Below are 24,120 nucleotides of genomic sequence, written 5' to 3' on the forward strand. Positions count from 1 at the left end.
AAATAATTTTTGAAACAAGTTTGTAAACTGAAATCATAGTACATCAAACAATTTATGGAATTCTCAAATATGAGATAATTCACTTTTAGTTTGCACTTATATATGTATCTTACAATGTAAAAAAAAAAAAAAATCTCCAAATTAAATCATATTTTTAAAAAATTTTCCATCCACTTTACCTGAATTTATATAGTTTATAAATAAAACAATATTTAAGAAAAATTAATAGCATATATGATAAAAAAAAATGTAGTGAAATTCACACTGAGAAATTGAATGCATTAACATAACATCTTTTTTTAATATTTTCTTAACAATTCACTTTTAAAATGATACACAAAATCACAATTATGTGCAGATTAATTTTTAAATAGCTATCTATCAATACTAATTAAGAAACTAAAATCAAAAACAATGAAAAAAATGAAAATTCATAAAATAATTCTTAACTGATCTTCTAAAGTGTAAAATTAAACGCAGTTGCAATTGAAAGTTATAAAACTGCTTACCAGGCAAAAGAAGTGCTGTTGTTGGCCAATCAAAATTACCACTAAATTTCCTAAAAACAGGCCAATAAGGTGTATACTGATCATCCTCAAATTCCTGAGTTGCATTTACATTAATTATTTGAGCATTATTTAGCCATACTTGACCACTATTATTTCGACTGGGAACATAAACTTGAAGTGTATCTTCAACTTGAGCAGTACCACATTGAGGATCAAATTCCAATGACATCCATTGAACATGAGATGGAAAAGATACCTGAAAAATGCAATTAAATTTTCAAGAGCTAGTCAATGGGAAAAGAGGGGAACTTTTAACATTAAACTTACTATATACATTTACTACTTTTACCTTATTTTGATCTGATATTTTACCCCTGAGAACATCCTTGGTGATAACTTACCTTATATGCTGCAATTTTGGCTCACCAGTATGGAACTGGCACAGTCAGTAGAAGGTTAATTATGAAAGTTGTTATTATTTGATATAGTCTTTTGAAGACTTTATAAAAATACCCAATTTATTGTATTTCTATGGTATCAAATTCATGCAACTTATAATGAATATCTCTGTAACCCAAGAAACATCATATAAAAATAATTAATAAAAATTTTATAACTTTTTAAATTTCTAATTATATCTCTAAACAAATCAAGTTTAGTGGAACTTGCATCACACCAATATTACATGGAGAAAATATTATGCCTTTAGAACCAAATCTGAAATAAGGTTTGAAGAACTGAAATGACGTGAAGAAATTTGAAGTTCAACTATCTCCATAGATACAGAATCATTACTAATTGAAATTAAATGGAAGTAAATGAGATACAGTGCTGCTCAGATTTGATGGTGAAATTCATTGAAATTAGAACACCTGAGCATTGCAAATATTTACCAACAAGTTTTGAAACATTCAAAAAACTAAAAAGGAAATTATTTATATTTGTTAAAGAAAATATGCTTCCAGTCAAATCCTTAATTACTGGTATTCACTTTCAATCAATTTTAAAATTACAATGGATAGTATATACTTTGAAGTAGAACAATTAGTAAAAGAGATGATATTCTAAGTGTATATCTTCTTGAAGTGAAGAAAACTATATATTTGTCCTTGTTCTTTTATAATGCTTCCACTATAAAGCTAATTTTATCAATTTATTTATTTGAAATCTATATAAAGGACCGTTTTTATTTGGCTTGTGCTAGCATTTGAATCTGGCATTTTTGTCCTCCTTAATCTTTACCAAATAGAATTTTTACAAATTCAAAAATTATTTAATTATAGTTTATAACAAAAAAAAATCTAAAATTACATCTACTTTATGCATTATATAAAGTATTTAAATATTTACTTACTCGATAATTAGCAACTGATGCTGGTCTATAAGGGTGATCACTTTCAACAATGGCATAAAAATTTGATGTAGTAGATAAATTAGGTTCAGTTCTTTCAGTGTCATTTTCTAATGCTTTTTCTGAGGGTGGGATAGTTTTAGGGCACTTTTTATTCAAAGATGCTACTAAAGGCAGCAGTTCTTGAACCATATGTAGAACTTGCACAGCACTCTATAAAACAATTTTTCAGATTAATTTATTAACTGCTGACGTATAAAAATAGAATCAATAATACTCTTCTGTAATTTTATATAGTAAGAGCTATGATTAGATTAATGATACTAAAACAAACACAAAAAGAAACAATTTTGAAAGCAACAAGAATGTACTATGTGAATGGAATATAGAAAATTGTAGCAAATCAGTTCATTTAATGTCTATTCATAGTTAGTGATGACAGTGGCATTTAAAATAACTAAACAAATATTTAAAAAAAAAAAAAAGAAAGCAAACTACATTTCACTGAACGTTTTTTTAATAATTAAAACAACTTCGGATTAATCACTATACTAACCAAACAGTGATAACATATGCATCATTTATATTTTCAAATACTTAGAAGATTTAGCAATGTTTCACACATACATAAAATTATTATAATACTAGAATTTAAAAAATCAATATAGAAGAGAATTAATATACACAGAGAGATCAACCAAGTCTTTTTGAAACACCGAAAATGCTTTAAGTATTGCCATTGACTAGCGAATCTAAGCATGCCTCTTCGTAGTTCACCTTGAGTCATGTTAAATCTGCTATACAGGTATAAATTAGTGCCTTGTATAAATTAGTATCGTCTTATTTAAATGCAAGAGATTTTACTCATTTCCCTTATTTACTGCAATGCTTGCTTAGATGCACTTTCCTGAGCTTCTATTCCAGCTAATGGAACACCCACAGAATCAAAATAGTGAGTATAATTTTCACAAAATTTAACTTGTGTATTCCTTTCAGCCTAAACATATTACCTACAACTTATTTAGTTTGAATTTAAAATTTAAAGGTACTGCACTGCAAAGGGTTAACATACAAAAAAAATTTCAAATAATAGAGGAAATTATCATTTATAAGCTAAAGAAGGAGAAAGTATTATAAAAACATACCCTTGGATCAGATGTTGCCACAGGTCCCAAATGAGCAAAAATCAAAGGCAAAAGCATGGTAACAACATGAGATGTTCCAAATGCACAAAGGACATCATAATCTGAAATAAATTTCTTTAGTTAAGAATAATAGCAAAAAATGTGAACATGATATTAAATCATCTTTTAGAAAAACTTCAAATCTATATTTAAATAAAAAAGATTTTATTATAATAAGATAAAAAAAAACACAAAAGATTTCAGAAAGCATACCTTCAACAGACTGGGCTTTAATAAAGAGTTCCGCACCCATTTTTACAACCGAGTTACATATAGAAAGAGCATTTCGTCTGGCTTGTAATTCAGCCAAATCTCTTGTATTCTGAACACTTTCTGTATCCTGAGGAGTGCTAAAATGTAAAATTAAATGTAATGTTATAAAAAAATATGAAAAACAAGATACAGCATTAACATTTGATTTTGACATTTTTTTTAAACATCAAAGCTCAAACATTTATCCTTCAGTTTTAATATGAATAATCAGTTAATTTTTACAAATTGCTTACCTATAATACAGAATCTGTGGTATTTGACCTCTGGTATGATTTGTACCATTAAAACTTAAAGAACAGTCTGTAAAAGTAAAAATGCATCCATCTGGACCTTTCACTTGAGAAAGTCCACCATCACCATTATTAGTGCGAGAGCCATGATTTCTTAATCTTACTGCATATTTTACATTTTCCTGAAATTTTGAAAAATAACATACTGAAATTTGGAAATAACTGGCACAAAACTAAAAAGTAAAAATTGTAATTTTAAAATTATTTAAAATTTTCCAACCAAGGGTATTAAAAACAAATTTAAAAAATTGAAATATAACTTTTCAACTTATCTGAGAAAACATTTTACTGGCATCAAATATTATTATTCAAAGCAAGAATTTCAAGTTATAATGGTTAACAGTAAGCATTATTATCACAAACTCGATTATGCAGCTGAATGTTAAAGATTCCTTCATATTTTCTTATTATTTCTCATATTTATATTGAATAACGCATATATTCTAAAATAATGATATTACAGACCACAGATTTTGTGATTAAACTTTTCAAATACAGTCACAAACCTTTAAAGTTTTCTTAACTTTGAAATTAGAAAATAAATTTTTACTAAAAAAAAAGAGTATTATGGAAAGTGTTTATTATTTAAATGAAATTTATAAAGAATGGAAGAGAAAAATTATATTTTTAGAAGCATAAGGGTTTCTCATATCTGCTGAGATTGTAAAATAAATATTTATCTGTAAACACATAATTAATCATAAAACATAAGAATTTATTTATCTGCAAATTTATCTGCAAAATCAAATTGTAAGAATTTGAAGATAAGTCCTTTTGTGTTATTCAAATAAGAAATCAGATTAAATTTAAAATATAAGCTAAACAATTCCAAAAACCATTCTTGCCCACTTTTGTTCATATTCAATACAGATATTTATTTTAATAGTTGAATTTCACTTTTGCACCATTAGTATATTACAAAAACAAGTATTAGTACAAAAACAAATGTTTATGTATTTGCTATGAGAAATTATTTCATCCAATACATAACTTACATTTTTAAAATCAACACACAAATAACTATAAATAAATGTATTACTTTTATTGGGACAGGTCTTTCAAATTTTATCTCTGCTACATCACCATAGCAGTCCTCAGGTCCAAATGTCCCTCGAACAATAGCCAGAGTCTTCCACCTTTGTGTATGAGAAGGATCAACAACGGAACCACTTTGCTGAAAATTATTTTTTTAATATTAAATACATAAAATATTTTCGTTCTTTGCATACAATACACTAATTATCATAAAATGCATTTATAAATGTAAGTAAAAATTTTTATTAAGGTTGCGATATATAATATAAACTTATTATATATATATATATATATATATATATATATATATATATATATATATATATATATAATTGCATTGTATTTTATGCTATCAATAATGTTTAAATATTAATAATAATAATAATAATAGTCAACTAACATCATCCAAGAGTTCTAATTCATAATGCCATTCATTTCCAACTCCACCATATACAGTAACTCCAGCAATTAGTATGCCAGAACGATCAACACTAAAACAAATTGCATCAGGTGATCCATTTCCAGTATTCCAAGTTCTATTTTGGCTCACTTTTGTGAATCGTGATGGTGTGATGTGCAAAACTTGTCCACTTGTTCCATGCATGTCCAACTGAAATATGAAAATAATATTTTGAACTCTATAAAATGGTGAATGTGCAATCAGCATATTCATTATTTTTATATTATTATTTTTATAATTAATTTTATTATAAAACAATGATAATATTAGTTAAACAATTTAAAATACATTCTAATCTTTTCAGTCATATCATTGAAGTAATTTCTAAAGGTTAGCTACATTTTTTTTATAGAAATTATATTACAAAGTAAAATACTTTTTGTAAGATTTAAGAATTTAACTTCATTCTTTCAGATTCCCACCATAGGTGCAATAAAAAAAAGAATTAAAGTAGATAAACCAGTTTTATAAAGAAACACACATAATAAAAAAATTAAAACTAACCACTGTTCCAGCAGATTGATAAGATAATTCAGCAACTATAACAGCTATGAAACCACATGCATTAGTTATCAATTTTGAGGAATGCTTGACACTTTCCTGTAAATTAAGATATAAAAGATATAACAATCTTTTAAATAGAAACAATTTTACAAAGATAAAATAATTTTACAATATTATTAAATATAAATGTAAAATTCATTATTTTAATACTTTCAGCACATATAGTAAAAAGTAAAGTTAAAAAAATATATAGTATTCACTCAACACATGACCCAAAAGATTGTTTGACACAGGTATACATACTTTCACATGGGAAAACACTATAAATAATGTAAAGAATTGTGTTTTATACGTTGATAAACAGGCTTCTGAAAAATTTACGATTTATAAATTTTGATACAATCTCCATGTCCTAACAGTCATATTTAGTAAAATAGGATAATAAGCACAATATGATTTAATTTTTTTAAGCCAATGAAAAGTTGGATTGAGCAAGAGCTGATTAGTATGTCTACCACAAAACAGCTATCTAAACAATTTAAAATAGTGTATTCAAGGATTTACAATTTTTTTAAATTGTTTAATATTAGTTTATTGAATATCTCTGATAGCTTTACTGTAGTGCAAAAAATTCAGGTATTGTAATTTTTCTTAGCAATGCTTTTATTAACTTAAACAAAATAAAATTCTTTATACTCTTTAATGATTTTTTCCAACTGGAATTTTATGTCTACTTTGAAGGTTTAAAAATTAGGAATTAAATCATAATTAGAGGGGACAACTTTGATATAAAAATAAATATTACCTGATGCAACATAGCTTCTAAAGGTTGTTTAACAATTGATAATAAACGGTCTAAAACTTCTCTGAAGCTACAAGGTCCAGGATTACAGCCTTCTCTCTGAAAAGAGCAATTCATTTTCATAAATCTTACAAAATAACACACTAAAATATATAATTATAAATAGCAAATAATGAAAGATTAAGTCTTTAGATGACATTTATTGAAATAAACATAGAAAGCACTTATAATTAAAGAGAAATCCAATAAGGTAAGAAGAAAAATTTGCTAATTAAATTTATGCGATAAAAATTACTGCTTTAATATAAACTTAATAACTTATTTTTTGCTCTAAATAAAAATGTCAGAATCTTTTAACTACACAACTTTTTTTTAATTTATTGTAATTTTTTTTTCAATTAATATAAATAAATAAAAATAGATTTTATATAATATTACTAAGTAAAGATTATAAACATAAAAGGTTACTTTGAAAGGAAAAAAATTAGTTTTGAAAGCAACTACTTATAATTTTACAAAAATATGCTTTAAAATTACATGAATTTTTAAAACCACTTTTTTTACATTTATAGAGATTTTAATCAAAATAGATATAGACTAGATAACTCAAATTAAAATTGAAAAATCAGAGAAGGCTATTAAAACAAAAAAACAATGTAATATTTTAATGCTATAAAACTTTAATTATATAAAAACATGAGAGTTTTTTTTTAATAATTATATATTAAAAATGGAAATTTTAAAACATTGTACAGTTATGCTCTAAATAGTTTTACACTCTCAAGTAATATCTTGAAAATTAAATTCTTCATACAAATTTTATGTATTTATTCAGCTTTGAAGATATTTTTTCTATGGTATAATTAATATTTTGCACTAGACAGTAGGACATAGTAGGATAAATTACATTAATGAAAACATTTTCCAAGAAATTTAATGATATCTTGTTATTAATATCACTATAATTTGTCAGTGAAATCCATGATATATTTCATTCCACTGAAACATTCTAATAAATCCATTTGAATGCTACACTAGAAATTTGCATTTTAAATTTTCTATTTTCTTATTATTAATTATCTTACAGAAAGCACTTTCTTACCTCTGACCTGGTGTTCACACAATCTACAAGGACAGGATACTTCACCACTTCAGAGCCACAAACACCAGGTGACATTTCTTGAGTGTGACCATTAGAGGCTGAAGGACTGGCATCTTGGTTCTGTTCAGGGGTCAAAGGAGAGGAATCACTAGTTCGATCAATCTCCAATGTAATAGGAAGTGTGGAGGTCAACCGAATGGATGAAGCACATAAGGAGGCTAACACAGCAGCTAATAAATGATCACCTTCTACTGTTTCTTCAACCCATGGCTGTAAACAAATTTTTAAAAATCTCACTTGACATTCCTATAGGACCAAGCAATTAATAGCAATACTTATATCAAAAACATCATTAAGACTGTCCATCTCAGTTTTTTTTAATATTATTTGGATAAACAAGTGATGGTTTGAACTGAAGTTCATGAATCAATAATGCAATTAAAAACAAATCATGATGAATATGTCAGACATAGTTTGCAGAAACATTTATTTATCCCCTGTTACAGCATATAAATGATTATTCAGAAACAAGATGATATAAAATTTACTAAGAAATTTGTATTTTATAAGAAATCTTTAGATTAGAGCTTAACAATAACAATGGTGAAAGACATAGAAATAGGCAATTACCTTATCAATAGATGTACAATACAAGCAGAATAACTATACAAAGAATACTCCTAACACAATAATCTCATGTGTTTGAAATATTTAAATAATAGAAGTAATAATAAGACTCTAATTTAAAAAATATATCATGAGTTAAGTAAAGTCTAACAATAAAATATTAATATAATTGTTGTGGACAACATATTTTATTAAAAAAATGTAATTAATAAACTTGCATATATTCTAAATTTAATGTTTAAACTACACACCTCTGCAATGGAAAAAAAAAAAAAAAAAACTGTTTTGAAGCTAATTAGTGTTTTCATAATTTTTTGGATACCAATTACTGGCAAAATAATTTTAAAATGCAAACATACATAATTTAATAATAAATCACATTATTTGAATAAGAAATAAGATATTTTGAATAAAAAATATTTTTTCTGCCATTCTCAACCCACAGGGAAAGATTAATAACTTCATTTACAGATGGTGTACTTCCTTTTAATTTTCCAGCTTTAATAAGTTATCCAACAATACTTTGTTGTAATATAACAAAGTGGAAAGTGTAGTTTAAAAAATATTAAAAAAACAACATTTTTAATACATAAGTTAACAGCAAAGAAAAATGACACAGAAATTATATCAATTGTGAAAAAAAGTGTGTAGAAAATTTTCTGTGATATCAATAAAATACCTACCACATCTATAGTTAAAAGTAAATCACAGAGTCCTCTCCATTTCAGTTGAGAACTCGGATAGAAGGCATGATAACATGATAAGAATGTCTCGTGACATTCTTCTAATATTGCTTGCAAATAATTAACAAGAAGTGCTGAAGTTGACAATGAAGAAGGAATGGATGAAAATGATGTTTTCACTTGTGCGCTGGGTAACCGGTCAGAAAGAATGTGTTGAAGAAGTGCTCGCACATCTGCAACGCATTCTGCTAACTTTGGAACTTCAGTATTCGATTTCTTTGATGCAGCTATATTTAAAAAAAATTTAAATATCAGAAATTCAAGGAAAAGATCAAGTGAGATATTCCATTAAGAAAAAATTTTTTTTAACTAAATATCTATTTCTTAATATTAAATCTTTATAGCATTAAAAAAAATACTTACGGCCATTTGGATAAATTTCGTTGATATAAATTTTTAAAAGGTGCAAACAAGAAGTACAAATATATTCAAGTCTCTCTAAATCTATAAGAGCAGCCACGGCTGGCATTGCAGATCCTAATATAGTTTCACAATATCCTGCTTTGAAAGACTGCCAAGCCCACCTTAAGAGCTTTAAAAGAGACTGGAAGCAATCCTAAAACAAATAAAATATATAAAGATTTCAAAACAATGTGTACAAAATTAGAATAGAAATCAAAATTGTTTCATCAAATTCTTAAAAAATAATAAAACCCTAAAATTAAGAAAACTGATTTTTAAGTTCTTAAGTAAAAAATATATATATATATCTCTACTTGAATTTATTAAAATTTTATTTGCTTTATTATAAAATACTGCAGAATGACCAATTTTATCTCACAATATTTAAATAATGCAAATTATCTCAGCATGATGATACTAAAATTAAAATGCCCAAGATGATTAAATATACCTCAGAATAATTCACATTATATGTATATACATAAAATTATCATGTTTGAAATAATAAATGTTACAGTTTCATTACATTTGATAGGTATTTCAGTTTTTCAAATAAACCATCAAGTGAAATCTAGACCAAAATAATGTATGAATTATTAGTAACTGATAATCATTTATGTTCTACAACTGTCTGAACTGCAAAATCAAACTAAGCATCAAAACATATTTGAAAGATTCTAAAATGTGTACTTGTAAGAGTTTGGGAAAAATTTTAATTCATGCAGGTAATTTAAAATAATGAAGAAAAGATGCCTATGCATTAAACTTTTTGATAATTAGTAGCTATATATATATATATATATATATATATATATATATATATATATATATATATATAATATTCACATTATAGAAAAATGAACTTACAGGCGTAACTGTTCTAGAGAAATCTTTAGTTAAAACTGTCACTGGCTCAATCTCACTACTAGGTTTGGATAATCCTTGACTATCAGGTGTTATGGTCCTACAAAATGTTATAAGAAAAGAGAAAATAATTTCTATTTCAAACAATGCATTTTAAAAAAAATGTATACAGAAACAAACATTCAATTGCAGGATGATAAAATTAAATTAGCTAAAATATGTTATAAATTTTCAGCTCACCTGTAAAGAAGTTGTGGAATCTGACCAGCATTAACATCAGTTCCATTATTGGACTTTTTGGAACTTTTAAAATAAAATATAATCCTAAAATAGAACATATAATATTGAGTATCAAAAATTTCAAAACCCCATTATTTTAATGTAGTTTTTTTTTAATTATTATTATAGCTTAACATGGCAAATTTGATTATAAAATGGTGTTTTTTATATGTTTTCCCATTAATATACAATAAATTATATCTATATATTTAACCTTCCATTATTTGGCTATTTAGGTTTAATAATAATTCTTTAGGTTTAATAATAATTCAAATAAATAAATAAAAATTCTCATCAAACTAAAATGAATTATTATCTGTATCAAAGCTGTATTAGTATAATCCCATGGCCTATCATCCAAAGATTTAGAAGGATTTGTATAACATAATGTAATTAGATGCGATTGTGATTCCATATCAATCATCCTGGAAATTAGTAAGTAATAAAAAATTTGACATATTTCTAATAATTTAGAATGTTAATGTGATGCTCAAATATACATGTACATTTTAAAACAATTTCACTCAGCGTAAAAAAAAAAAAGTACAATTTTGAAAATTCACTACATCATACAAGATTAATCAGTATTTTTTCTCAATATTTTTAAAATAATTTCAAAATCTAAGCTACATGAAAGGACAAACAGTTCAAGGAATTACTGTGTTTAAGCTTTTCAAAACAATAAATGAAAATACAGTTGATCAAATAACAGTTTTTCACTTAGTTCTTCCAAACACTTAGCAAGTAGAAACTAAAAAGTTTGTTAAACTATCCATATTAGCAGACAATGAAGAGGAATTTAAACAAAGAAGAGAATGGACAAAGATGAGATTTATTATATTTTCCACAAAACCTTGAACAGTGAAGTTTGTAAAAGTTTCTGATCTCAAAACTTCAAGAGCATTTTTGTTTAAAGAAAATAAATAATAATTTACAGGCTGCACAGCATAGAGGTAATCCATCCTCAACAATGTTTGCAATTTATCATGATATAACTTGGATAGTGAAACGAACTTTTGCATCTTCTTTCAGTTTGAGTACTTCAACCAATTTAAGACAATTGTATAACTATTTGATAGTTTTTGATTTTTTGGTAAAACAACTTTTCATTAATTGTAATTAACACAATATCTATAAGTTTTGTCTAAGCAATGAAACTTATTGCTTCACTAGATACAGCAGGATTCAACTATTAAACTTGAAAAAATTTCTATAAAGGTAACTTTTTTAGCATATAATCAGTTCATTTAATGCATGCCTCTTTATAAATACATTTAATTTCTTTTCCTATTCGCCTGACAGCCACCATCTTGGATAATGGCAAAAAAAGACACGAGTTTTATTAGAGAAACATTCAATTTTCATTATTTAGGGTTTCATTTAAAACTATATGAATTGTTAACTTAATTAGTTATCTTTTGAAAAAAATTATAATTTTTATAATGAAAGTTCTAAAGTCTAGGCAGACGAAATTCAAGAAAATTTGTCAGTAAAAAATCCAGAAATTTGGATAAATCTGGGACATAATCACCTGCTTTATAATAATGAATAATTAATACAAGCCCATAGAAATTATGGGATGCCGTATAAAATGAACTAACTTCTAGCCCATTGAAATCATAGGATATACAGCTACAGTATTAAAATTACTATTGTTTGTTTGGACTTTTCTCAGCTTATATACAGATCTCAACAAATGCATCAGTAAAATACACAAAAATGTAAACGGGATGAAAAGTTCCTAGAAGTTTTAAACAAAGCAATTTATTACTAATTAGTAATTCAAAATCCTTTATCTGAAAGATCACCTTCAAGAAAATGACTGAATACAATATAATGCTCATAAAGTATCTAAAATTATGGCTTATATTGCCTTCACTTATTAATTACCATAAATTCCAATGTTCATTTTTTAAAAAGTTCATGTCAATTTATGAAAAATTACTCAAGAAAAGGCATCTGTAACTATCAATCTAAAATAAAAATGATCTGTCAAAAATAAAAATGAAGATATACTGATGTAACACTAAATAATAGACAATATTCCAAGACAGCAAATGACAAGTAATAAAATCAAATTTCTTTCCTCAAAAGTAAAAAATAACAACAATAAAAAAATTAACTTTGTTAATTGATTATTATGCACTACTGTCAATGAAATCTCATTTCAATTATTTTTGTTTTAATTTATTATAAACTTTTCAGAAAAAGCTTAAATACTCATATAATTTATATTTCATACTCATATAATTTATACAAAAGCATGAAACAAACAATATCGAGAAGTCAACATTTTATCAGGATTTTAAATTAGCATATACTTAAATCTATAAATAAGAAGTGCATAACTTACTGATCTTCTGTAGTAACTACAGATTGTCCACTGGAACCACAATCGCTGCTAGGTCCAGATATTCGAGCCCATGCAACATACCATCGATTAGCAGTAAGCTGAATAGGTTCATCAAATAACATTGGATATTTATGCCTGCATTAAAAAACAGCAGATAACAGTGAAGCTCAATTCATCTTTACATTAAGTAATCAAAAGCAATATCTCATTTTTAATTAAAAGAAATTCTGATAAATTGGGAAAACAAGGTAAGGTGTTGATAGCATAAAACAAAAGACACAATAAAGTTTAAATTTATAAATATCAATAATAAAAAGAAATTCATCAGTAAAATAAATTATACAATAAATTAATGAAAAAAAATATCAAATCAATACAATATCTAAAGATAAACAGCATATAAAAATTCAATATAATTCCTTGAAACAGAGCATGGGGAAGTAGAGGTGCATATACATATAAATTAACAATCCAAATCTAATTTCAATTAAGTCAATTTGGTATTTTGTAATATAGGAAGGCCATAGATTTTAGATTTATAAATACTTGTGGGACAAATGAATTAAATTTAATTTTTTAAACAAGATAGATTAAAAAATCTGATATCAAATAAGTATCTGAACAACTCTGTTGATAAAAAGTTTTAATTCACATTCACTATAGTGAAAAAAAATGTTATAAACCTTTTATAAAATTAAAAGTTCAGATTCTTTTCACTGAACAGAATTAAATGTTATGAAATTCCCCCCTCCCCTCAATGATATATATACAGTAATTTTTAAACTCCATATATCAAATAATTAAAAATGTAAAGTATAGTTGGGTTGATCAATTAATCTATGATTTTTAATTCAAAAACAGAAGTTAATTGAGTTGAAAGAGAAAAAAATCATTTCATATATATAGAAATATTGCATACATAATTTCATGTATAAATATGTATATTACCATAGATCTTTAATCTAGGATTGTTCAATTACTCTGGTACTGTTTTCTATAAGGGGGAAAGGGATAATGGTCTATTTTTTTAATGTCAGTCCAATAGTAGTTATGCAAAAAAAAAAAAAAAAAAAATTATTATCAACAAGATATTTATTCCTGATAAGCAATGTTCTGTATTAATTTTCCCGTCTTTTCTTTTCTTTCATTTCAAATGTTCCTGAGTTTATATGCTCATAAGAAAACAAATTTTATTAGCCAAATTAAGAAAGAATTTTCTTTTGAAATCACATAAGCTCTGAATACATTTACATATTTTTTACCCCTTCTTACTTTCTCCCTTCCTCTCTGGAATGTATTGATGATTAATTATGTATTTTTTTAAAATAAAGTCCTTTTTTTTATTATCTAAAAATGGGATACTTTCTTTAATACCATGAATAAAATAAAATATATCATTTTAAAGAGCTCATCACAGACCTAGCTCCACATTCATATGGAATTTCATCTGTTTCAACTAAAAGATCTCCATCAATCTCTTGGTCTCCACCTTCTGGCCCAATATCAAACACCTAAAAATAATTGTAACATATGGTTGAAAAAAATGTTTAATAAATCTTTCACCAAAATAAATTTTTTAAAAACTCAAAAATAAAAAAAATTGAAATTATATCGCTGAACAATTATATGCAGCTACATACTGAATTTTAGAGAATATTCCAATTTTGGATCAGCTAGTATGCCAAGAATTAGAGCTGCTAAAAATTTAATTACAATATAAATATTTAGTATATTATCTAATATTATGCTCAATTTTTGTGAGAGATGTTCATTTAAAAACAAGAAAAGTTTATAGAAATTAAAGAAGCAAACTGAAATTGACATTCATGCCTTTTTCCTTTTTTTTATCTCATTTTTACTAAATGACTTTTAGGGACGAAATACAAATTTCTATATGGTACACTTACTATCACTAGCACAATTAATTTCAAAAACACATTTTTTTTATATTGATAAATTAAGAAAAGGTGCTTTTATTTCTTAATGAACAATATTAAATAAAATAAAACAAAGAGTAAACTAAATATTTACATTCATCAATAAATAAATAAACCTTCAGAATTGTACCTTAAGTTTTGCAGTGTATTCTCCTCTGCCTCCAAACAGACCAAAACCTCCCAAAAGAATATCTGTATCGGCCATAAATCGAATGGCTTCAATGGAATGGCCAGAATAACCCCAACCTCCCCCATGACCTAAACAAAAAATAAATTAACTCAATACAAAATAAACAAGATGAAAAATATTTTTTATCAGAAAAAAATAATGTCACTATATTCAAATCACTAATTCTACATGATATTCTTCCTCAGTTTCTAAAAGAAACTAAAAAAGGGGATTCTCAGATTTGTAAGTTTACCTTAAAAAGATTAACTAGCTTACATGGAATTTCCGTGTATACTTTATACAAGAATCAAACAAAAAAAAAATCATTATTAAGTATTTTCAAAATTTTCAAAGAATCAGTAATTCTTCTAAGCATGGAATTTTAAAACTGTATTGCATCCATCAAAAAGAATACAATGAAGTCTTCCAGCTTAAACCTATCAATTTATCAGTTGCTATAAATCAATAGAAAAAAATCTAGTTATCTAATGAAATCATTAGTAATCTACAGATAATCAGAGACTGGTGACCTATTTGAAAACAAGGCATTCTCAGAATACTTAAAGGATATTTTGCATTGCAAATTTCTCAAAACAATTGGATACAAATGCACATACATCTAAACTACATTTATAGTTCATATTCCTAACTGGTTCTCTAAAAATGACATGTGAATTCCACAGAAATAATAAAATTTTAGAAAAATAAAAATCCTGAAGGAAAGCAATTTTCATCTCAACAATAAATAAGGAAAGCAAAAACTTTTCATTGGAAAGTTGGAAAAGGCAAATTTTTAAAAAATTGCAAAATATTACTGTTCTGTAGAGAAAAAAAAATATCAACATTAAAATTATTTAGCTGCTATGAAACTCAGCAATTTAAAATAACCCATTAAATTAATTTATCTGTAACTAAAATAGCTTACTATCAAATCTGTTGACAACAGAAAAATCTTCCTTGCTATACACTTTGCTCAAGTTTTGTCTCTTGCGATCATCAGTCAGCACCTGAAGATTTTGTTCTTGAGCTGAAGTTAAAGTGTCCAAACTGCTCATAATATTGAGAGCTGCATGAGCTCGACTTATAGGTACTCCCGGCTTGAAAGGAAGCATATGCTCTGGGTTTAAAATTCGAGGAACTGATAGATCACAGTCCTTACTATTAGCTCCTGAATTAACTGAAACTTTGCTAGATGGGCAGTTGAAATTTTGAAGCTCTGTGATGATGATGTTATATAATGAAATTCTTTGTGATGATGGAGAAAAGCTGTGAAAAAAAAATCAAAGCAATATTAAACATCTAATCTCTTCATGAAAAACTGCAAAACGTTCAATTGAAATAATACTTTACGACATTTTCACACAGCAGTAATTAAATTAAAATAAAAATAATAAGAGCAACAACATAAAGAGTTACAGCCTGTCAGCTATTAATTAATTGAAAACAAGAAATGAATTAAAATTAAATATGCTACACAAAGTAAAGAGCATGATTCATACCAATTCAATACATAAACTGCTTACCTCCATAAAACATTATATATACTATCAAGGCACACAGAACTATCTTTTAATTCTAACTGATCAGCTGAGCTGAAACTAAAGAGAAAAAAGAATATTTTAAGGGAAAAAAAACATTTAAAAACTTTAATTTTTTTTATAGTATTTCAAAGAAATAGTATATACCTTCGACAAGAACCATCTGCTTTACTAATAACTAAACTTTTAAATGATGAAGCTTGTTCCGATTGGTTGGGAATAATACCTGAATAAATGAAAAAAGAATATAGAATAAGAAAATCAAATATCAAAATAGTTATATAAGCAAAAGGAAATTCCTTCTTTTAATCAGTTTATCACTATTATTATTAAAATCCATTATTATAAATGAATACTAAATGAAAAGTCATATCTATACAAGACAAAAAAAACCATCAATATCATAAATAGGAACAAAAAAAAAAATTACTTACCTATACAAGTTTTGCTGCAAACTACACTAGATTTACTCAAACTATGGGAATTAATGAGAGATTCATCAATTTTGACAAATGTTTGATCTCCAGATGCACCAATCCAAGTAGCTCTGCGTCCAAATTTTGTTCCAATATTATTTATGAGACCAGGAACAGCACTCCAATTATTATCCTTGTCATGACCTCTTTTGCGATCTTTTCTGTTTTCTTCTACTGATGAATTTGGTGGAGAACGCCTCAGCTGACCTTTCTGAAATTAAAAGAAAAAAATTAACAATGAGAGTTTTCAATTGAAAAAAATAAATAATGAAGATTTTAAAGTTGAAAAGGAAACCAACGGATAGCAAGAAACAAAATAATACAAAACTGCACTCATATAACATTAATTTCAAACATAACAACAACTGTTTGATTTAAATTGTAACATCTTTGAAGCAGACCAATATATGCATAACACATCAACACAATTTTCATTAGAGCAATAATTATAAACAAATTTAGACAACCCTTTTATAACAAGAATAATAATTATTTCAAAATAAGGAGCTGTTCCCATCCAGATAAGTTATCCAGTTAATAATATCTTAAAATTAACTATCACAGAATACTACCAAAACTTACAGTAAAAAATCTCATGTATACTGGTAGAGTGCTTAAAAATTTTTTAAAAATCATAATTTGTAGTATATTATTTCCTATATGTAATATAGTATATTCTTTGTGAAAAATCAGTAATCATTTGACAATACTCATTGTTGTGTGGATTTTTCCGTTAACATGGCTCAAATTTTGACATTTTGATGGTGCAACATAAAGATCTCCAACAGAAAAAGTTAATTTTTCCTCTTTAAAATGCCTCTCCTTGAAATTTGCTATTAACGATAACACTTAAGTACGAATGAAAGCTGAACACCAGATAGAGCTAGACCAATCTTTGTCAATAAAATTGTATCCCCCCACCCCCATTGGATTATGAAAGAATCTATGCAGATATCATATCCTCCCCCAGAAAAAAATAATAGAAGATGAATGCCATTGTGAAATCCTTTTCTGGGATTTAAATTCCTAAGAAACATGATAATAACTTTTTCTTTTAATTCCAGTACAAGGGGTACCATTCCTGAAGGGGTTTGCTTAGACAAAAATTTTGATTGAAAGTTTATTACATCAATTCAGAATGATGAATCTAAGTAATAAAACATGTATAATTTTCCTTGAAATTTGTCAATGATTTAGCTTATATCAAGACAGTTCTTGATACTGCATTTAAAGTAATTCAATTTGCTAATTATTCTACATCCATCTCAATCATGTTACTCTCATATATGCAATCAATCAAGTTTTTATTATCTGTAAAATGAATCTGGTTTAAAGTGTCTTGGCTTCATAAAAATCGCCAATGTGCATTTTTTTTTTTTTTTTTTCTCTCCCTTCATTTGTTTTTTTGTAGTGTGATCTTTTCTATCCGAAAATTCACATCAAAACTAATGACTTAAAACCGATTGAAACAAACAATCATTCACTAATAGAAAAAAATGCAAAGACAAATTCAAAATATAAAAATGTTTAGTGAAAATATTAACAATAACCTCCAGCTAGTCCATAAAATAGGAATATAATGAATCAGAAGGAATATAAATTAATAAAAATTGCAGACTTCAGTTCACTAAACTTTTTTGAAATTCAGCATAATAAAATATGAAGTTTAGTCCATACTAATTTTTATTCATGTTTAGCTTTGCTCATACGTCAATAAATCATTCAAAGTTTACCAGTTAAAAATCAAACTTATCTAAATATTTTGAAGCTAAAAAAAAGAAGGGATTTGCACATCCAATAATAATGCAGGCCAAAGGAATGGGAATATTTGCAACTCTACCTCACATTGCTGCCATTGCAGGGCTTTTCTATTTCAAAATAATAAATATGGAAAGAACAGTTTTAATTTCATGTCTAATTTATTAGATTATCTATTTAAAATTTACAGAATGTTATTTGAGATGAATCTTAAAAACTTAACATATAGTCAGGTAATGAGAATGACACTGATCTCGTATTTTACTCTAAACTTTCATACTACAGCAACAAATAGATGATGTTCAGGTGCATATTAAATCTGATAACAGATTTAGTACACACTATGTCCGCAAACTTCATTGCTTTTCTGTGACAATTGGGTCTCAAATATACCTTCTCTGTTAAGTTGAGACAAGCTAATAGTTTGTTTTTATTTAATGAGGTAACATTATAATTTTTATACACTATACACTACTCATTAATTCAACAAAAAAACACATATATGAAAATATTCAGAAAATACTCGGCTTATTTATAGGAGATAATTTACAAAATAGCTTCCAAATTTTTTTCAGATAAATTCTGTTTTATACTTTATTTTTTAAAAAAAATGTGAATTTTTTTCAGATATTAAAAAAAAAAATGTATTAGTCTATTTAATTTTTTAAAGAAAGTAAACTAATTAGTACATGAGAGTGTGTATTGAATGTCTTAAAAATATACATATTCTTCTGTATTAACAAAAGATAAATATTATCAAGAATCATTAGTGTTATAAACTATAGACACTATAAGTAACAGCCCCCCAAATATTTTAATGGATAACTAATTATATTTAACAAGCTTAAATCAATGAAAATCAGAAATAAAATGCTAAACCATCCAAACTTGTGACATTCTATAAAATATTAAATACACATTTTAATTTTGTAACCTAATAGAACAAAAATATCAAAGTAAACTATACTCTGTTTCACCCTAACTTGGCAGTATTGTAAAAGGCAGAAAATGTGACGCTCCGTGTTGGGAAAGAGTTCCCCATCAATTCCGACTTTAAAATAGTTAAAATGCTCAGAAATATATCAAATAATATCATAAATTACAGAAATCCTTTTTTTATCAGTATGTATTTAAAATTATTCTCATGTTAGAAGTGTTTATCTGTTAAGTATTTGTAAATAAAGCGAACGAATAAAACGAAACGATTGACATAATGAATTCCACTTTGGCTAGAACCGGTCTTCAAGGTCAAATATTTGGTGCGCTTTTCTTTTACGTCTCCGCCAACTTAGCTTCATTTAGTTCCCAACCATTATCATCTTTCGTACTTTTTTATTCTCGCTTTTTTACCAGCTGATATTTTTGATACTATTAATCACATTAGTAGTTATTAGTTTTGATTGTTGAATATTTATACGATTCGTCATTTCTATTCACTTCTAAAATGTCTGAAAAAGAAAAAGTGTTATCACCGAATACGCTGTGCTCACCGATTTCGCTCAAGACGAGTGAAATCAACAAAAAGTGCAACATAAAAATAGAAATAAAGGCATCCAGTCCTTTAAGTACCCCTGGAAAGAAGCAGCCAGGCTCAGTAGGTAAACATTCAGGTCATTTTATGAAAAAGTAAATATGATGATGTAAAAATGATGATTTTACATTAAAATATGATGATTTTACATTATCCTGTATCTGACGAAAAATCCATGCATTTATTCGTAGAAATGAGATCCCAACACTGGATAAAGTTTTAAAAGACGTGAACGATGATACAGATATCTTTTCTTAAAACATTAACCGAACTATGCTTTACAGAATATTGAAAGATTTATAGGGTTTTCTTTTGAGAAACGATGAAACGAAATGAAATAACTTTAATGATTTATTAAAATAATGTATTAATAATATTGAACAAAATAATGAAAATAAGGAAAAAATTAATTCTCTGATTTAAAATGATAATATAATAAAATTAATAAATATTTACTATTTGGCGAAAAATTTGCGAGATAAAGTTCCGCCAGCGATCTGCATTTCTAGTAACTTTATAGTTTAAAGTAACCCAGTTCCCCTCACAGCGACTGTGATTCGGCATGCCTAGAATATACACTACTGCCAAGTTAGGGTGAAACAGAGTATAAACACAGATAAGAAAAATTAATGTTGATAATTCATTCTGATGGTAAGAGGATTTTGAGCAATCTAAATAATAATTTTTTGAAAAATATAAGTTAAATACAAAATCCTGATTAACATTGCAAATTACTTATATTTACCGAATTGCTTCCAAATGTAAAAACTTGTCCCTGTGAATTAAGTAAAACTGTATGACAACTACCAGCAGCAACCTGAATTATTGAGGTAGAAGTGTAACAAGGAGGAAATTTCACCAGAGTAGGAGTTCCACTATAAAGATAAATCCAAATTAGAATTTATAACTACAAACATTACAAAAAAAATCTTCAGATATCATTGTGTAAAAATATTTTAAATCTTATTATTTGTTCTTCTTTCTTATAAAAATGCTTTGAAAAACATCCTGCTCATTATCATATATCCTTATAAGTAGCGTTTTATAATTTAAGGAACATATCAAATGTATATATGTTAAATATTTGTTTTAGAATTTAAAAAACTAACACATAATTAATTAAAAAGACAAAAAATAAAATCTCAAAGACACTATCATAAATACATAAAATATTGTAATCATATAAGCAATCACACCAATCTGTTTTGGTTTAAATTTTCAATTCTAAAGTAACTAATTTAAGGATTTGCATATTTTCTTACTCCACAAAAATAAAAGAAGAAAAAAATCAACTTTTAAATATTCAATTATAGTCAGACATATTTTATCTGTTTCCTCCTTTCTCAATACGGAAAGAAATTCAGTCAAACTGATCGGCAGGTTGGAGGGTAAAGCATAACAATGGGGTTTTTTTTTTATATTGTAAATTGGTATTTAATATTAAAGAATTAATACTATCTGGTTATGTACTCTAATTTTAACCACACGATTTTTAATCTAGTCTTTAAAATTAAATTTAATCTCAAAGGCATTCCAGAAATTTTATTTGTTTATTTATTTAAAGTATTTCTTAAGAAATATTGTTTTAAAAAACTTACCGAATAAGAAAATTTCCTAATCCAAGTTGCCCATGCTGATTATTTCCAAATGTATAAACATCACCATTTTGAATAAGGAGAACTGAAAAATAAATTAAAATATTCAGATTAGTAAAAGTGAATTCAAATCTATCTTGATGTGTTTTCACATATAAAAGCCCATTCAAATTTTATGAGAGTTTCTAATAAATATTTTTTGCAAATCTGTAATTTGACAACATTTATAAACAAGAACATCTTACATTTCCAAAATGAACAAATAATTAGTTATAAGGAGAAAAAATTTAACGTAAATTTTATATTAAATATCATATAAATACAATAATCAAATCCTCTGGGTTCAAAATTGCTCGATAAAAAAGGAAAACGGAAAAGCATAGCAAATGAATCATTGGACATAAACTATAAAACATTAAAAATATACATAAAAATAATTACTCAGTGCCAAATGATACCATATTTTCAAAAATTCTGAAATGTGAATTGAATTTAAGTTTGAGTGAATTTAAATAAACATCAATCAATATATGATTTATTTCTAGAACTTCAGATAAAAATTGCTCAATCATACTTGGTTATTATAGCAGAAAAACAAAACTACCAACATAACAATTATTACAACGAAATGCAGAAATTTTTATTACCATTGTGATGAAGCCCACAAGCTATCTGAATAACAGGTAATTCGGTAGGTAGAAGAATACGAGCAGGTGGCAAAGATGTTAACTTCGTAGTTTCTCTTTCTTGATCACTACCAACAACATCATCTGTAAATTTCAAAATCATATTTAGTTTAAGGAATCCAATAATAATTATTATTTTAATTTCTCTTAACATAACAAATATTAATAATCCATATTAATGGCTCAAATGGCTTTAAAAGACAATTTTCAACAGCAAATGTCAAATGGTTTCAATAAGACCAATGTATCACAAATTTTCTTATTCTATTTTGTCGTAGCAGAAATGAAATTATTAGCTCACAGGTTATTATTAGGCCCTGAATAAAGATAATTCCCACTTAAATATTTTATTCACAAATGATCACAACTTTTCTTGGTAATAAACACTGAATATACACTGAATACACACTATATGTTGAATGTGTACAGTTTCCATTTAAAGTTACCATTATCAAGTTTAATTTAATGATATTTATGCCTCATTTTTGCTGATGTGCAGAAAGTTGTTAAACTTGAAAGTTCTAGGTATTGTTATTGCTGAAAAAAATATGGCATTCCACTTAGTGGCACTTAAAAAATTTGAAATCCCACTTAATTCTTGATAGTAAAGTTTCATTTTCAGAACTGGAGAATTCTAGATTTGAGATCTTATTTCAATGAAGAATTATGATGGAAGTGAGTCTGGTACACATTAAATACATAAGGGCCAAATGTCTTCCTACAGTGGTGTGAAAGCTTAGAGAGGAAGGTACCAGTTCAAACACCATCCTCATCACCTGACCACAATTTAGAATAATAAGGGTCATCCCAAAATAGCTCTAGCATTGTTTTGAAACGGGATGTTAATATAGCTAAACTAAAACTCAATCTTAGAAATAATACATTCTTAATTTCATTAATCGATTCAATAAAAAAAATCAGAAAAAAGCACCTACATGTAATTTGTATAATCTTTGCACTTTCAAATCAGTAATTCATTTCTGCATAAAAATCATGATAGTGTAGTGGAGCTTCAAATCTTTAGGATATTTGTCATTGTAAATTCTAGTTTTTTTTTAAGTGACTATCTTTCTGAATATATTTATTTACGAATCATTTTGTGTGTGTATGTGGAAATAATTAATTTAGGTTAACTGAAAGCTATTTCAAATATTAGGATTCCAGACAAACTATAACATATAACTAATTTTGCAAATTATTTAATTTTTCAAAGTTTCGATTTCTTTAATACGTGTTTCTGCTGTTCTTGCTCAGGTGGCAAATGTGTAGCTAATTGATAAGGATTTGAAATTATGTTTAACTAACAAGAATTTTTTTTTAAACCATTTAGATTCTGAGTTGATGATAGGGGAAAAAATGACTTTGGTATGTTTGAAATTTCATTTAAATTTTTAGATAAAATCTTTAAATGTAAACTGCCTATCCAGATTTACAACAAAGTAGATTGTTTCAATTTTCCTTGGAATTTGTTTTTGTGAATAATTTAGGAGGAAAACAGTGATTTCTTTTCAATAAAAGTTAGCCTGACATTTTCTTACATTGATTTTCCACTTTGAAAGTACACAAGATATTTTGGGGTGGACCTCATAATCTTAAACTGTGATCAGATGATGAGGAAAACACCTAAAGCAGCATCCTCTCCTCTCTTCAAA

General features: G+C 26.4%; 1 protein-coding gene across 3 annotated transcripts in view; it reads right to left on the reverse strand.

Annotated features, from left to right (window-relative positions):
* The window catches only part of LOC129966743 (E3 ubiquitin-protein ligase MYCBP2-like), an 84,754-nt gene that overhangs the window by 40,504 nt on the left and 20,130 nt on the right, over nucleotides 1–24,120 (reverse strand). For all 3 annotated transcript variants that reach the window (XM_056081296.1, XM_056081297.1, XM_056081295.1), the window contains exons 19-42: nucleotides 22,430–22,552; nucleotides 21,786–21,867; nucleotides 20,933–21,062; nucleotides 16,857–17,109; nucleotides 16,570–16,648; nucleotides 16,408–16,482; nucleotides 15,810–16,150; nucleotides 14,846–14,973; nucleotides 14,198–14,289; nucleotides 12,779–12,913; nucleotides 10,387–10,470; nucleotides 10,150–10,246; nucleotides 9,244–9,436; nucleotides 8,821–9,107; nucleotides 7,511–7,780; nucleotides 6,412–6,507; nucleotides 5,607–5,702; nucleotides 5,043–5,252; nucleotides 4,647–4,781; nucleotides 3,551–3,729; nucleotides 3,258–3,394; nucleotides 3,006–3,106; nucleotides 1,864–2,073; nucleotides 510–765 (exon numbers count right to left, since the gene is read on the reverse strand). In XM_056081296.1, the coding sequence (XP_055937271.1) occupies nucleotides 510–765; nucleotides 1,864–2,073; nucleotides 3,006–3,106; nucleotides 3,258–3,394; nucleotides 3,551–3,729; nucleotides 4,647–4,781; nucleotides 5,043–5,252; nucleotides 5,607–5,702; nucleotides 6,412–6,507; nucleotides 7,511–7,780; nucleotides 8,821–9,107; nucleotides 9,244–9,436; nucleotides 10,150–10,246; nucleotides 10,387–10,470; nucleotides 12,779–12,913; nucleotides 14,198–14,289; nucleotides 14,846–14,973; nucleotides 15,810–16,150; nucleotides 16,408–16,482; nucleotides 16,570–16,648; nucleotides 16,857–17,109; nucleotides 20,933–21,062; nucleotides 21,786–21,867; nucleotides 22,430–22,552 (3,789 nt within the window). The remainder of the gene's footprint in view (nucleotides 1–509; nucleotides 766–1,863; nucleotides 2,074–3,005; nucleotides 3,107–3,257; nucleotides 3,395–3,550; nucleotides 3,730–4,646; nucleotides 4,782–5,042; nucleotides 5,253–5,606; nucleotides 5,703–6,411; nucleotides 6,508–7,510; nucleotides 7,781–8,820; nucleotides 9,108–9,243; nucleotides 9,437–10,149; nucleotides 10,247–10,386; nucleotides 10,471–12,778; nucleotides 12,914–14,197; nucleotides 14,290–14,845; nucleotides 14,974–15,809; nucleotides 16,151–16,407; nucleotides 16,483–16,569; nucleotides 16,649–16,856; nucleotides 17,110–20,932; nucleotides 21,063–21,785; nucleotides 21,868–22,429; nucleotides 22,553–24,120) is intronic.

This window comes from Argiope bruennichi, chromosome 4 (genome assembly GCF_947563725.1).
Source record: "Argiope bruennichi chromosome 4, qqArgBrue1.1, whole genome shotgun sequence".
NCBI classification, from domain to species: Eukaryota; Metazoa; Arthropoda; class Arachnida; order Araneae; family Araneidae; genus Argiope; species Argiope bruennichi.